The sequence below is a fragment of the Pleurodeles waltl genome, chromosome 6 (assembly GCF_031143425.1).
Source record: "Pleurodeles waltl isolate 20211129_DDA chromosome 6, aPleWal1.hap1.20221129, whole genome shotgun sequence".
NCBI classification, from domain to species: Eukaryota; Metazoa; Chordata; class Amphibia; order Caudata; family Salamandridae; genus Pleurodeles; species Pleurodeles waltl.
Window position 1 is genome coordinate 935858268 of NC_090445.1, and position 15501 is coordinate 935873768.

At 40.7% G+C, this 15501-nt stretch overlaps 1 protein-coding gene across 2 annotated transcripts in view; it reads left to right on the plus strand.

Annotated features, from left to right (window-relative positions):
• The window catches only part of DPYSL4 (dihydropyrimidinase like 4), a 164647-nt gene that overhangs the window by 83070 nt on the left and 66076 nt on the right, over positions 1–15501 (plus strand). For both annotated transcript variants that reach the window (XM_069239749.1, XM_069239750.1), the window contains exons 9-10: positions 7968–8124; positions 13162–13303. In XM_069239749.1, the coding sequence (XP_069095850.1) occupies positions 7968–8124; positions 13162–13303 (299 nt within the window). The remainder of the gene's footprint in view (positions 1–7967; positions 8125–13161; positions 13304–15501) is intronic.

Genomic DNA, 15501 nt, shown 5'->3' on the forward strand with positions numbered 1-15501 from the left:
TTCATGGGGGCTGCTCCGCCACCAGCACCCCGTCACCAGAACACCGCCACAGTGAATCCTGGGACGTGACTCGGTGGGCGATGTTCTGATGACATGGCGGTGGAGGTGGAGCAGCCTCCACTTCACCGCCGACCGCCAGTATGGCTGCAAGCGGCTCGCCTTCCAAAAAAGGGCGGAGGGCTGCCGGAAGTCATAGTACGGTTGGTGGCAGACTGCCACCACTGGCGGTCTTCGGCCCGGAGTAACCTCAACGGTCTTTAAAAAAGACCGCTGAGGTTAAAATGAGGGCCTATGTCTGCTTTTCCAGAACTCTTCAATGCCTTAAAATAATTTTGTCCTCTATTATGCAGTTGTTGGAGAAAACTACTGACAGTTCAGATCATATGTTGGATATTTTATCAGTAATTTTGAAAGAACTTCGAATGAAATGTGTGGGAGTTGACTCATCAACTAGTATGCAGACAGGTCAAGTTACTACTACAAGTAAGATTGATGTTGCGTTCCAAGTAGGTTGCCCGATCCTCAAATCTACTAAACACCTACTAATAAAGGATGAGGTGCAACTGTCATCATTAGAGCTCCTTTTATGGAGATGCATCATTCTCCCCAAGTTCAATCAGAAGTAGTTTCTGGGAAAGATAATGTTTCTTCTGCACATGGTATTGGTTCTGAAGTTTTTCCTATTTTTAAATTGAAGGGAAAAGAGAATAAGATAGTTCAAAAGCAACCACCTCTAGCTACAACTCCTAATAAAAAATGAACAATTGGAAAAAGGCTACATGAAAAATTAAGATTATTGAGTAAAAGAGGAGTTACAGTAATTGCATTTCAGATGGAGAGCCCATCCACTAGAACTGAAATAGACCCTGGGAACAAGGAGCAGCTTACCACAGTGTTGGGGAATTGTCATTCAGTGTACTGTTCTGTGAAATCTGGTGGCTCAAGTATCTGAAGTGTGCAGGCACCACAAAAGAAGTCAGAGTAAGAGTTTGGGGAGGATTTTCATTCTAGTATTAGCATGCCATCTGATCATTCTCTCTGGGGCATGAATGACTTTAAAAAGGAATTAAAGAATCATTCTGTGGCTCTGAAGTCTACTCTAATGGGTCTTGTGTCCCGTAGAGTCTCTGATAAAGTGGACATTGGGAAACAAAATTATCAAAAGCCCCAGAACATAAGGCAAAATATAGCAGAGGAAATCTCATCTTTAGATTGTATTGTTTTATTTGAGGATGACTCCTTCTCTTTGAATCAATCATTTGTGTTAAATGTTTTAACTCAGGTAGATCCACTTAAATTGGTATAGAGTAGTGATGTGAAGTTGGTGGAGTTATTAGACTCTTTGGCTGACAAGAACAATAGAGTCTTATTTAAGTTGCCCCCTGCTGTAAGTTTAATTTTGAACAATTGTGACTTTTTAAGTCTCAAGGAATATATATCATTCTCTCTCCTCTTCAAAATAAGGTTTTATCTGTGGTGGAAAAATTACTTATCAACAATACTTCCCATTGAGGAATGCTCAGTGTCACAGGAAGAGAGAGCTATTAATACCAAATTTACTTTAATTTCTTGTAATGATGGCACTAGGGTGGTCTCATGTAATGATCAGACTTCGGACTTGATGTTTAAAAATGAAGAGATATCTCAGTGGGCTTGGTTAGCTATCCGGCTCAAAACCAGAAAAACTTCTGCCCCAATATTGTTGAAGGAGAGTGTTTAGTAGTATGTCCTATTCTATTAAAACATATCATGGAACATAGCCGACTGATGGAATCATTTGGGAGAACTTCAGAATCTGGATGTGCTAAGTCCTACAATAGTTTGTCTGCAAGAAACTTGGGCACCAGCTCCTTTTGAGGTTGAAAATGTTTTCGTAATTAGTTGTCCAGCTAGTAAGGTAAGGAGAGGTCACACTAGCTTTGGTATAGCCATGCTTTTGTCCACAAACTTTACTTGGAAATATCAAGTTTATACTCATCAATCAAACCTGTTACATTGTATTGCATTTCCAGAGGAGAATTGGGGTCCCTGTTATATTTGTCCTTTTGTACTGGTTAATTTGAACATCTTACCTGGTCAAGAATACACCTATCTGCTAAGTGAGTTTTTAATTATATCAGGACAATTATGTGTAAAGTAGGTGTCGCTAAGGTTCTAATAATGGGAGACTGTTTCTAACCACTCTCTTGCTCTTTTTACTGACAAGGAATGGGAGCAGGCTGTTAATATTTAGGTTACCTTGTTCCCTTCTACCTCGAGGACTAATAAAAGAGGAGCTTAGCTCCTTAAGACATTTAAGGAGCTTGCTTTCATTGTCCTCAATGGGAGGTTACAGGATGATATTCCAGCTATTTCACCCATATTACGGCTAAATCAGCTACAATGATTGATTATGTTTTCAATCCCCTAGGTATCCGATTTAAAAGTGATTAAGAACATATGCAGTGACCACAATATTCTTCTTCTTACCATCAATGGGGAACTTCAGGAAACTCATTCATGGCAGATTCCTGATAGTGATGATGTTTTATTTAGTTTTGCTTGTGGGAGGGTCTTATGGACCAACAAGTTAGGGAAAATCGTTAAAAATCTTTCTCCTTCTAGCTGGCTGCCAGTAAATGTATTTGAGGAGGATATAGGAAAACTGGTGAGAAGAACCCCGATTCTTGAAGGTAGTTCTAGTAAAAAATTGATAAGGCAATCCAAAAAATGTAATACAAGATTTGTCTTTAATAGGTTTATTAACCATTTGCAAAGAAGGGATAATCTTTGGATTAAAATAACAGAGGCAGTACAATGCAAAAATTCAACAGTTTTTGGGAAAATTATAGTGGAAAATAGTAGTTATTTATCTAAGCCAAAGATAAATAATAGTACCAGTATGAAATGGCAAGAATGTATAACTTCCCTCTATGCCGTACATAGTGAGATTTCTTGTAATGGTATTACTGAGTTCTAAATCGGATGTTAGCTGTGGGTGTTTTTCCTTCTCCCCTCTTTCTAGACAGAAAGTGTTGAATCAGCTAGGAATACAGGGATAAGATGTCAAGACCAATTACCTATTACCTTCAAATAATTGGATCTCAAGTGATTCCTAGCTCATGGAGGGGCAGTATTATGCTGCTGTTACATAAAAAGGGTCCTATAAATCAACCATGTAATTAAAGGCAGATTACTTTGCTAGATGCCACACAAAAGATCTTTGCTAAATGTCTTATCTAACCTACTAGAATAGGTAGAGGAAAAAAATATCATACCTTGGAGCAGTCAGGCTTTAGAGCTGGTCACTCGACCATGGACAATATAACTGTGCTCCACCTTCTTTTGAAAAAAAGAAAAGAAATGGACAGCGATGCCTGTCTACATGGCCTTCGTAGATTTTTCAAAATCTTTTAAACGTGTAGACAGGCAGACACTCTAAAAAATGTAGATTGACATGGGTATTCCAAGGGGGCTTTTCTTTGAAAACGTATTATCGCCATTCACACAGACACTAAGAAGGTCATTATGAGTGTGGTTGTCTATAGACCACCACACTTGCGGTGGCGGTTTGGAATGCTGATGATGCGGCCGCCTGACCTTCACATTACGACCTTGGGAGTCGGACCACCAGGGAACCACCAGCTCCGCCAGGATCTTGGATCCCGGTGGTCTGGAGATGGTGGATATCTTATTCCACAAGGGTAGAGCTGCAAGCAGCGCTGCCCTGGGGATTACGACTTTGTCCTCCATCAGCTTTTTCATGGCAGTAACACCGCCATGAAAAGGGCGTTGGAGAACAGGTACAGGGAGTCACTGGGGGGTCCTCACTGCCCATGCATCTGGCATGGGCAGTGCAGGACCCCCCCTTGCCCTGCACCGTCGCAAACTTCACTGTCTGCTTTGCAGACAATGAGCATTGCGAGGGTGCTGGTGTACCCTGTGGGCTACAGCTTTGCACCAGCTTGATTATGAGCCGGTAATAATGCTGTAGCCTGTTTCCCACTTATCTGGCAGATGGAAACCTCGGTTTCTGCCCTCCAGCCTAGTTGTAAACTCTTAATGGGGCCAGTGGGGAGGTAGACTGTGTGGTGGCAACCTCCCCGTCGGAAGTTCGGCGGATGGTGAAAACCAACTGCCAAACTCGTAATGACCCCCTTGGTGTCATGTAATGTTAGGTGGTGTCCCTAAATTAGGTGCCTATCCTTTGGGGACAATGAGTAATGTGGATGATATTGTCCTGCTAGACCTGACTTCTAAAGGCCTTCAGCAGTGTCCTGATGTTTCGGTCTCCTATCCTGATGCCCAGTTTTTGAAGGTCAATATAAACAAGACCAAAATCATCAGATTCTGTCCAGAAGGGTGCCCAAATGGGAAAAATTCTAAGTGGTTTTACAGTAACTCTACTTTAGAAGTATTAAAGTCCTACCCTTTTCTGGGAAAAATTAGATCAGCAAATGTGGCTGAAAAGGATCATATTGGACATATATCAAATAAGGCTTATAACTATGGTAATGCACTATACATTTATGGAGCGACCGGTTATAGACATTTTAGCTGTATAAAAAATGAAGGTTCCTTCAACTCTTTTATATGCTGTAGAGACAATACAAAGTAATCAATGGCACTTTATAAGGTGGAAGGTAAGATTTTGCGAACTATTTTCTCTTTAAACTCCATAGTTTCAATAGAAGCCCTAAGGTTAAAATTTGTGTTAAGCAGGAGGCTTACCTGCTATTTTCAGATGGTATCATTGTATTTTATGTGCTAGAGAAAACTATTTAAGAAGTCTTATAGTTATGCAATGTCTCCTTCCCTCTCCACAGTCTGGCTCATTTCTATCTAATGTTTTATTTGCATTGCATTACTTTTCTCTGACTAAACTAGAAATGCAAAACATGACCTATGTTTACCTTAAAAACAATTTGAAGCACAATAATAAAATGTCTTCCATGGTGCATGATATGGATTTATGCAGAGCAAAACTTTGCCTCCATGGTGTCATTCTGACCTGCCAGGTAGCTACACTTCAGGCATATTTAAGTTGGAACCTGGAGTATAGGGTGCATAGATGTATATTGCTATGCATGATTAAATCTTTACCACTAAAATCCATAATGGACGCATGGCAGAATATAGCCTAGGACAAAATAATCTGTAATTTCCGCTATACTCGTGTACAAACGATTGAACATGTAATATCTGTTTGTCCTGTATTAAGGATTTACCAACTGAGATTTTTAAACCACTTTTTAAAAAGTATGGTATTACAACTGTAAAAGCTGCTATGGGTATGATAAATTGCCCAGTTAATGAATTAATGTGTGGAAAATCTTCTACATTTTTCAGTTCCTTTTTAAAATTGTATTAAATTGTTGTGCTTTCATATATGGTAGATGTTGCTGTAAAATCTTAGGGGGTTATTCTAACTTTGGAGGAGTGTTAATCTGTCCCAAAAGTGACGGAAAAGTGACGGATATACCACCAGCCGTATTACGAGTTCCATAGGATATAATGGACTCGTAATACGGCTGGTGGTAAATCTGTCACTTTTCCGTCACTTTTGGGACGGATTAACACCTCCTCCAAAGTTAGAATAACCCCCTTAATCACTAATAACAAAACCTGACTTGAAACTTGGCTTGAATGGAATTGGCACAATTGAATTACTTATAAGTCCCTCATAAAGTGCTAACATGTAGCCTTTATTTGCATTTTAAATTGGCCTTTTGCCTGGCCTAGACCTTCCTTCTTAATTCAGATAAGACAACCTAGGGTAGGTCACAAACAGCCCACAGGGTAGGGTGCATTGTATTTAAAGTTTTGGACATATACTTTCAAGTTTTACTTGTCCTGATAGTCACTCCTAAATGTGTTTTTCACTATTGCAGGGCCTATCGCTGTCACAGGACAACATTGAGTTAACTTGTTATACTCAATAAGTGATAGCTTTTGGTTGGAATCAGGTAGGAGAGTCATGGTTGGTGCCTGAAGAATTGTAAATGTAATCCCTCTTTTATGGTAAAGTCACAATTCTGTAAATGCCACTTTTAGAAAGTTGGTATTTTCTTGCCCTAACCATTTGGTGTCTGCAGCCTGTTTTTTGGCTTATGTGAACAGATGTAGTTGACAGATGGGCTTTGTGTATACTTCCAAGACACCATCGCAATAGAGGCTGTGGGTGTTGGCAGGATGGGTCATCCTGCCTTAATTGAGGGGAAGTGGTGACAACTGAAATTACATAATTGATGACCTTACTGTGGATGGTGAACAAGAAATTTAGAGTTACCTGATTTATTTGTAGTTATAGTTAGGTCAGACTTTCCATAGGAAGAGTATTTATTAACCTCAGCTACTTCCTTAAATGATTCGTCAATAATCCGTCAAGTGGGGGCCAAGAAGAAGGGGGGTCTAAAAATGTGATTTACCTATGCAATTTCTCATTAGAAATTTAGACCGTTATATAGAAATTACACCAAAATTACATCAAAATTTGCTGAAAGCTTGAGCTTCACCTGGAAAGGATGCTTATTATGATTTGATGTAAATCTTTTCAGCCATTTTCGAGAAATCAAGATTCAAAGGATTTCCACAGTGCTCCTTTGATGCAGCAAATAAATAAAAAAAGGCTATCTGTTTGCCCAACTGGGCTTTTTCCCATTGGCCACTTGTGTACTGGAGCAGTCCTATAGCACTGAGTGATCTGTTTGGCTGCCACAGCGAAAAAGTGAAGTTGTGGCCACTATTACATAACTTACGATCCTAGAGTCCTGAAACCTAAAGAAAATAAGCTGTAAGGGAGCAGGGTAGGGGTAGGCTGACTCGTTTACAGTCATACGGGGGTTGGGAGCCCTACAGGGACCCTCCCAGGAGCAAAACAAAATCATTAGTGATGTCATTAATGATTTCATCAAACATGTGATGAGTGATAAAATATGTCAGATCATAAACAGTGCTTGGCGATGGTACATAAAATAGTTAGTTTGCTGATGTATATCTGACAAATTTCTGTGGTCTTTAGGGTTTAAAATGTTATGTTATTGCTGACATTATCATCTAATTATAAGGTCTCTTTATACATATATAAACGTTAGGTGAGTGATGGTGAGTACATATATATATATATTTATATATATTAAAAATTATGAAATTATGTTTACAAACTTATCTGCAAGGTAAAGTGCTACCAATGTAAACTACTGTTATTTAAAGGTACAGCTAAGATAATGGATCCGATATAAAGACTCCTGATGTACTAGAATGTGAGGTAATAACATACAACCTCCTATTTTAGTCTGCTGTGTGATCTGAAACCAAGTCACTAATCGTGATGAAGACTATTGACGTTGATATAACTGATGATGTATATACACTTATTTTTTTACGTTTTTTCTATTCAAGGCTAGGGTCTAATATTGATTGAGAAGTCTTAGGGGAGGCAGGCGTCAATGATGCTGAGTGGTGGAGAGATGGCTTCACCAGACAAGGCTTTGGTGAAGGATGAGGGCAGGATTTTTTCCTCCAGGGGGTGGCAACGACAGTTAAGAATGTATGTGAGGTTTTTGGGGGAGAAGTAGTTAATGGATTTACATTGCAGTAGAATAAGGGGTGAGAGGAATATAGTCTTGCTTGATGTTGTTTGCATACTATTTGGCTTTGACTGATCTGCCTATGTGGTGTGCAGTGTGATATTGTTGTACGAGGTCATCCAGACTGCCATTTTCTATTTCCTTTGCTATTTGTGGAGTGAATGTTTGCTGTCAGAGACGTCCTTGAAGTACAAGGGTGTTGAGCCACAATGCCCTTCGGAATATGCCCCCTTGTTATGTTGCATGCTAAAAGTGACCAAAGAGCATGTCTTATATAATGGCACTTTGTGTATGGGGTTAGCTTACCAGCATTAGGGTAGTAGTGGATTTCACCACTTATTACGGGGTGCTTTATCACATTCCACATTGTTAATCTTTAAACTAATAATTCCTTTCAAGGCACTGTTGTGTATGGAGAGCCAATTACAGCCAGTCTTGGCACAGATGGAACACACTATTGGAGTAAAAACTGGGCAAAAGCAGCAGCATTTGTGACATCTCCACCTCTTAGCCCTGATCCTTCCACACCTGACTATCTTTGCACCCTATTATCTTGGTAAGAACTAATGTTTTCTATTATGTCGTTCATCTTTTGAAGCAGTGTTACCAGTTAATGTTGAAGTGATATGATTTTTCTTTTTCATTTATTAATTTCCAAAACAACGTATTAAGGAGCTATGTTATGTGTTAGGGTGTGAGATGCAACAAAAACAAATTGAGACCTACATTTAAAAACAAAGATGTGAGTTTGTTCAAAATATTTAACGAAATGTAACATGGCAGGACGTTTTTTTTCTAAAGGAGTGCATGTAAATGTATCATCCATCAACAATCTCTAAACTTGGCACCTTTGAATACAATCTAATGTCTAATCACCAATATTAGCTTCAGACAATTCTACCTTTGATTATTAAGCAAATGTCCTCCTGTTAATTTTTGTAGGAAAGTCGTCCTTTTTGCCCTGATCATTCCAGTTTTTTTACTGATTCTGGTGGTTACTAACTCTGAAAGTGCCTTGGACTCTGCTAACCATGCTGAGGGCCAGATCTCTATCTTCTAAAGGTATATGGTAATAGGTATAGTTCTAAGTGGCAAAGACAACATACCTGTGAGTCCCTAGTATACAGGGAGGATACAGTAGGGCACGTAGATTTAGGGGCCCCAATTGACTTAATGCACTTAATTGTGCACTGCTGTGGTGTCTGGTGTCCTTTTAAAGCCAGGCCGGCCTTGCAGACTGGATTTAACATAAAACTGTATCCAAATTTGACATTGTAATGAAAAGTTCTTCCAAAGTCCAAAACTCCCTTTTTATAACTTATAGGTCACCATTAGGGTCTGCTTTAGGTGCCCCAAGGGTAGGGTTCATTGTTATAAAAAGCAGAGATGATATAAAACATGTTTTATATGTCCTGGTATGACCAAACAGCCAAAGTCGCTTTTCCCTGTGGTGATGCTGCTAGTCCCATAGTCTAACATGGGAAGGCTTTATTAAACTTAATATAGTCTAACCTTTGTTTGGAGCTAGCTAGACATATCATTCATAGTATCAAAATAAATGTTATAATAGGTTCAACAACTCACCAATGTCAAATTTATTATAAATATTACAGGAAAGTAGTTGTAGAACTTACTATCATGAAGTTACTTAAAGGAGCCCTGCAGCAGCCTCTTCTGATTGGTCACCAGTTTACAGTCTGAGTCAGGCTTCTACCTGAGTAGGTGTGAAGAGGCCTGGGGCTGCAACAGTACAGCCATTTGGTGGGAGAAGATTTGTTTCCTGGAGAAGTCAGGGAGAGGAATGGGGCTGGGGAGATAAGCCGGACTTCAAAGGCAGGAGAACAGATGCCATGGGACCCAAACTAGCCCCCACGTCCTTGGTCCTCAGCCTGATTGGAGCCCCCCTAATTAGATTAGTGTAGTGTAGTAGAGTAGTCAGAGGTTAGCCAACCCTCTGGGTTGGGCTACACAGACAACAACACCAAGAAGAGAATTTTTGATTTTTGGGTGCACTCTGCTTCACAAATATACTACACTTTGCAGGAAGTGGTCACAACAAAAGGAGGTAGCTTTGCCCCTATGGGTTTGGGTGCCCCCCGTTTCTGCCAGTGTAGAATGAAGGATATATAGGATAGCTGCAGGAGCTCCTCTGATCGCTGCCTGGAACATCAGAAGAAGAAGGACTGCCTGCTGGACCCTTGAACTGTGCCACATGAGGCATGCACTCAGAATGACTGCACCTGCTACACTCACAAGGCTCCACAAAGAGAGAACAGGGCCTGACCTAAAGGAAAAGGAGCGGAATATCCGAACAGCAACAGGTACAACAGAGCTGGAAGAAGTCATCTGCCAAGTCAAAGAGATGATCACACCAGCTGACTAGTTGCAATTGGATTTTTCCTAGACTGTGCAGGTTCATTGTGGGAAATTGAGTCCCAGTCCCCAAGCGGTAATCCAGAGACTCTGAATCCTTGGCTGGTGCTACAGGACCCTTATTTTCCCCGAAGGAACTCAGAAACAACAAGATTTCAAAGTTTGGAAATTTTTTGTAAAGTTTTACAAATATTTCCTGGACAAGAACGGTGCAACGTCGAGAGTCAAGCCGTCATTGTCGACTCATGAATTGGCCTGACCATGCAGGTTTTTGTTCCGCTGAAACCTCTTGAGTTTCTTGCAGTCCACATTGAGGCCAAAAACTTCTAGAGGCTCACAAAGGCATTGCACAGCAGCAGGCTGCCATCATTGGATAAAACTCCAGAGGAATCTTCATCGAAAGAAAAGCTCCAAGACAAAGACTAAGGGGGTCATTACGACCCTGGCGGAACAAGTCCGCCAGGGCTGTGGGACGCGGTGGCACCGCCGACAGGCCGGCGGTGCCCCGCGGGGCATTCTGACCGCGGCGGCTCAGCCGCGGTCAGAGAAGGGAAACCGGCGGTCTCCCGCCGGTTTCCCGCTGCCCCAAAGGAATCCTCCAAGCCGGCGCAGCATGCTGCGCCGGCATGGGGATTCCGACTCCCCCTCCCGCCATCCAGTTCCTGGCGGTTCTCCCGCCGGGAACCGGATGGCGGGAGGGGGAGTCGCGGGGCCCCTGGGGGCCCCTGCCGTGCCCATGCCTATGGCATGGGCACGGCAGGGGCCCCCGTAAGAGGGCCCCTAAAAGTATTTCAGTGTCTGCAAAGCAGACACTGAAATACGCGACGGGTGCAACTGCACCCGTCGCACCTTCCCACTCCGCCGGCTCTATTACGAGCCGGCGTCATCGTGGGAAGGGAGTTTTCCCCTGGGCTGGCGGGCGGTCTTGTGAAGACCGCCCGCCAGCCCAGGGGAAAACTCGGAATACCCTCCGCGGTCTTACGACCGCGGAGCGGTATTTCGGAGGGGGGAAGCCTGGCGGGCGGCCTCCGCCGCCCGCCAGGCTCGGAATGAGGGCCTAAGAGCCTGAGTTAGATAATGGCGGACGAGTTACTCCGTCACAATGGTCACAGACATCCATTATATTTTAAGGGATTTAAAATTCAACGGATGGGTTATCTGTCTGTTGTGAACTGAAGGTAAACATTTGAGTGGAACCTACCACTCAACCTATCTGACCAATGCTCCATCGCAGTAGGCCTAAATCTTTGACTTTTCACAATTCCGCATGAACAGATTGCTGCGAGTGGCACTTTACGCTTTTTGATCCTAAAATGCTTAATTATTTATCCCAAGTTTGAAAATTCATATCTCCAGTGCCCTACAATGGATTTTTGTCATTTTGGTGTCCTTTTAGAGATATAAATATTCCCTTTTATTTTTATAATTGGAGTTGTATTTCTTATTCTGTTGTGTCTTTTACCTATTTACTGGTTTGGTGTTATCAAGTGCTTAACACATACCTGTCTCCTAAGTTAAGCCTGACTGCTTGTTTGCTAAGCTACCAAGGGTTGGGCAAGGATTCATTTATTGATACTTGACTGGACCTATTGGTGACTGTGGTATTATTACTAGCTGAGGGTGAATACTTCCACCTCTTAATAATTTACTTTCATACGTTTCTTTCACCCAGTAAGCACAGCACTATTTCAGAACAAATCACAGAGTTCATGCAATGATCCTCATGATAGCTCTGCTGCATTAGGAGACTGTGAGCTGTCCTGCTTAAGCAGGCTGTGAGTTGTCAAGGTATGACATATTACGCTTGGCAAATGGTTTCTGTCTGTCCTCAGTAGGCAGTAACCAGTCCCTGCTTTGCATCCACAAAAACAGTTGCAAAGCTTTCATGCACTATATTGCATTTTCGCTTGTGACTCACATTGGCTTGTACTGTTTGAATTGTGATTTTAATGTCCATTACAAACTGCTTGCACTGTTGTGCACTACGAATTGAGGGCCATATGTACGATCACTTTTTCCCATAGACACAGAATGGGTAAAAACCTTTGCTACATCTGGCCCTTAGACACTAGTTTTGCAGTCGGTTACACTGATTTTGTAAATGCAATGTCTCTTGCCCGAAGGCTAATAGAGGAAATATATGTACATTGTCTGCTTTTTTATAGGTTCCTTAAGAGGCATGTCTGCTACACTCGTTGGATATTCCCAAACAGGAAACAGTGATCATGAATTTTTTTTAAAGTTGTTTAACCATGAAGGAGCATTTGTCATATACATTGTGCTCACAAACACATCTGAAATGTTTGTTGATCAGAAAATCTGGACTGTTGACAAATAGTATTGCACTGCTGTGAAGATCATTAGAAAGAGTAGCTATCATTCATTCATTCAATTTCAGACTGATTTCCAAAGTCCCATGATCAGATAAAGCCTTTTCTTTCAATACCAACAAGTAACACTTATTGGCAGACCACAAATCTATTTTTTGCTGTGGATTTAGCACTGAAAACAGAACCAAAAAATTATGGGTAGACATTCACCACACATCGGATCTTGGAAACTCCTGTCATCTGGTTTTTATTTACCTTATGGCAATCTATGACACAATTAGCCACCCTAAGTCAATAAGGAGTGTGCATAATTGCATATTTCTGTCCATTTCACCAAAGTTTTTGAAAATTTGTGAAATTACACTTTTAGCATAAAATGTTGGTGCCCAACCTCTTATGTCACTGTTTTCTATCTAAAGCCAGGCTTAGCATAAACAAGTCAGGTGTAATATCATCAGGAGACGGTCTCAAGCAGAAACAGTCTCTTTTAGTGGCATTTCCTGCACCAGACAGTTTCCCATCTGCAAAGATCATATGAAATTATGTAATGAGAAATTATGAATTTCACAAATGTTGCCTTCCGTAATTTACATACTCCACAGGCATAGGGTTAATACAAATCCTAGAGATGTATGTGGGCTTTCTATCCAACCCCCTAGTTCATGCAACAGCCAATAACCACAGGGGGTCAGGTAAGAGTAATCCCAAATCGATGTTCCGGCAGTGTCTAGCTGCCTTCCCCCCAGCTTCTCCAATCACTATATAACTTGATACACTGAGGTGGACTTGGGAAACCTTTTTTAAAACCATGTCAATGTAGAACTAATGAATTTGACTGTTACTTGGTAGAATTTCTATTTTATGTAATAGTATATCTTTTTTTCTTTTAGTGGAGATCTACAGGTAACCGGCAGTGCACATTGCACATTCACTACAGCACAAAAGGCAGCAGGAAAGGATAACTTTTCACTTATCCCTGAAGGAACCAATGGTATTGAAGAAAGAATGTCTATTATTTGGGAAAAATGTGTTGTAAGTAGGGAAACATTTGTATATGTATCACGTTTCACTGTATTGCATTCTGTCTTAAGCTAATGTTATTCACTGAATGTTGAAATGTGAAACACTGTTATCACTATGAATCAAAATCCCAAAACATGATATTTTAATATAATGCTCTGATTCTGTTTGTGTCCGTAATGTTTGTGCACTCTGTGCTGGCATGCATAACTCAAAGTCTTTCAATATTCATAGTATTTGAATATTGAATGTATTGTTTCCTTTGACAATATACTCATGGCTCATAGAGAAATAACAGACAAAAAGAAATTAAACACATGAAAAAGCATTGTTTACACTCTCTGAGGTCTAAAAATATTTTTCACACTGTTAATAGGTAAAATAAATCTCCCAGTCAGCACTGGCGAGATTTAGTTGTCTGTTGTCAATTATTTATGTAGCAAGGCTTCCAAATTCTTGATCACAGTAGTAGAACAATCCATTAAAATCATGCTTCAGTGAGTCCCATTGGCTTAACCTGGTATATGGATGCTTCCCATCATTGCAGTAAACAGATCAGTGTTGCGTGACATCGGCTGTCCCACTTCGACCAAGATATTTTTTAAACTGCACAAACATGCTCCTCTTTCCACATACCCACAAAGTACATACTCTACTCATCAATTGAGTACTCTGCAATCTATGTTGTTACTTGTAGCTTTTAACCGTCAGACAGGCTCACTCTTAGTGAGATCACATAACTCAATCTAGTATCACCAGATGTCATGTGCACACATGACAACCAGCTGCAACAGTTCATGAGACCACCTGCACCAACTATCAGATGAGGCTGTGTTATGCATTTGTTTTAAACAATTTGCATATTGCTCTCACACACCACGATCATCAATATTATGGTGAATTCTTATTTCTACCTGTAATGGCCAAAGCTCTTCTTGCATAAAGTGCATTGGGTGAAAATGACTGAAATATTTTCAGGCCCCTTAATGTGTAACATTGTCAGGCCCCTTAATGTGTATGTTCCTGCCAGGGCTTTCTAAGATCTCTCTCAAAATATAGAGTCAGTCCCATGGAGAAGGGCCCTGTCAGGTCTGAAAAAATTTAAATGCAGAGTGGAGGTAGAAATAAATTGTGGTTCATGTTCTTTAACTGCTACTGTCGGCCTCACCTTCCAAATGTAAAAGAAGATTATCCTTCTATTTAAACCCCACCCTCTGGAACATTCCTTCCCATTCCACTTGCCATGGTAAACTTGGCCTCCCCTTATGTCATATTCATGAACCTTTCCTGGCTCTCAGTGAAACACAAGATGACATTGAAACATTGTGTACCATCCACATACCCTCAAGCGAAAAGCTAACTTGAGAACATCCCATTCTCCCACCTGAAATGTAATTTGCAGTAACAACCAAGAAATTGGGCAGGGCAAATTCAGAATTAATAAATATGGAGGCAGTTCTATCAGCAGACAGCCACTCCCATCACTCTGATGCGATCTCTGGGACACCCTCTTTTTTCTGAATAGCACAAAGCAAACAAGTGGGGGATACATAACCACTCTGGTAGTATCTTTGCCCTACTTACTCAATTTGAATAGATATTTCTGTGCAACATATATGCGGAAACTAATGTTAAATGTGCAGTTTTGGGGGCTATGTAAATTATTTGTTTTAACAAATGGCCTATAATGCATATAGAAAAAGTGGTACACACCTGCCCAACTCTTCTTCTGTCACAACACAAGCCATATGCCAACCAACATTCAAAAGACTAAAACTGAGGAGAAATCACTGAATGTTGGACATGCAAAGTTTGGAAATTCTCTACCATCAGCCATGATTGTGCTGTCAAGATAACCATTTTTAATACAGGTTTAACACAGAACACACCATTTTAACACATAAAGGGTAGGATGGTAAAATTAGGAAACATAAGGTGGAATCAGGACGAGGCATTGAACAACTCCGACATTCATTGACATTAGTAGAAAAATTTAAAAAGCCTTTGGCTTATGCATTTTTATTTATTTATTTATTTATTTTACAAAGGAACCTTTGTCTTTCTTTTGGATAGTTACCCTACTATTGTCAACATCTTTTTATTTCAAACATAATTGTAGAGATCTGAAGTGGCTAAAGTGATGAACATTGCCACAATGTAAAACAGCAAAACAAATAAGTAAAGAAATATGATTTCAATATAAATGCATG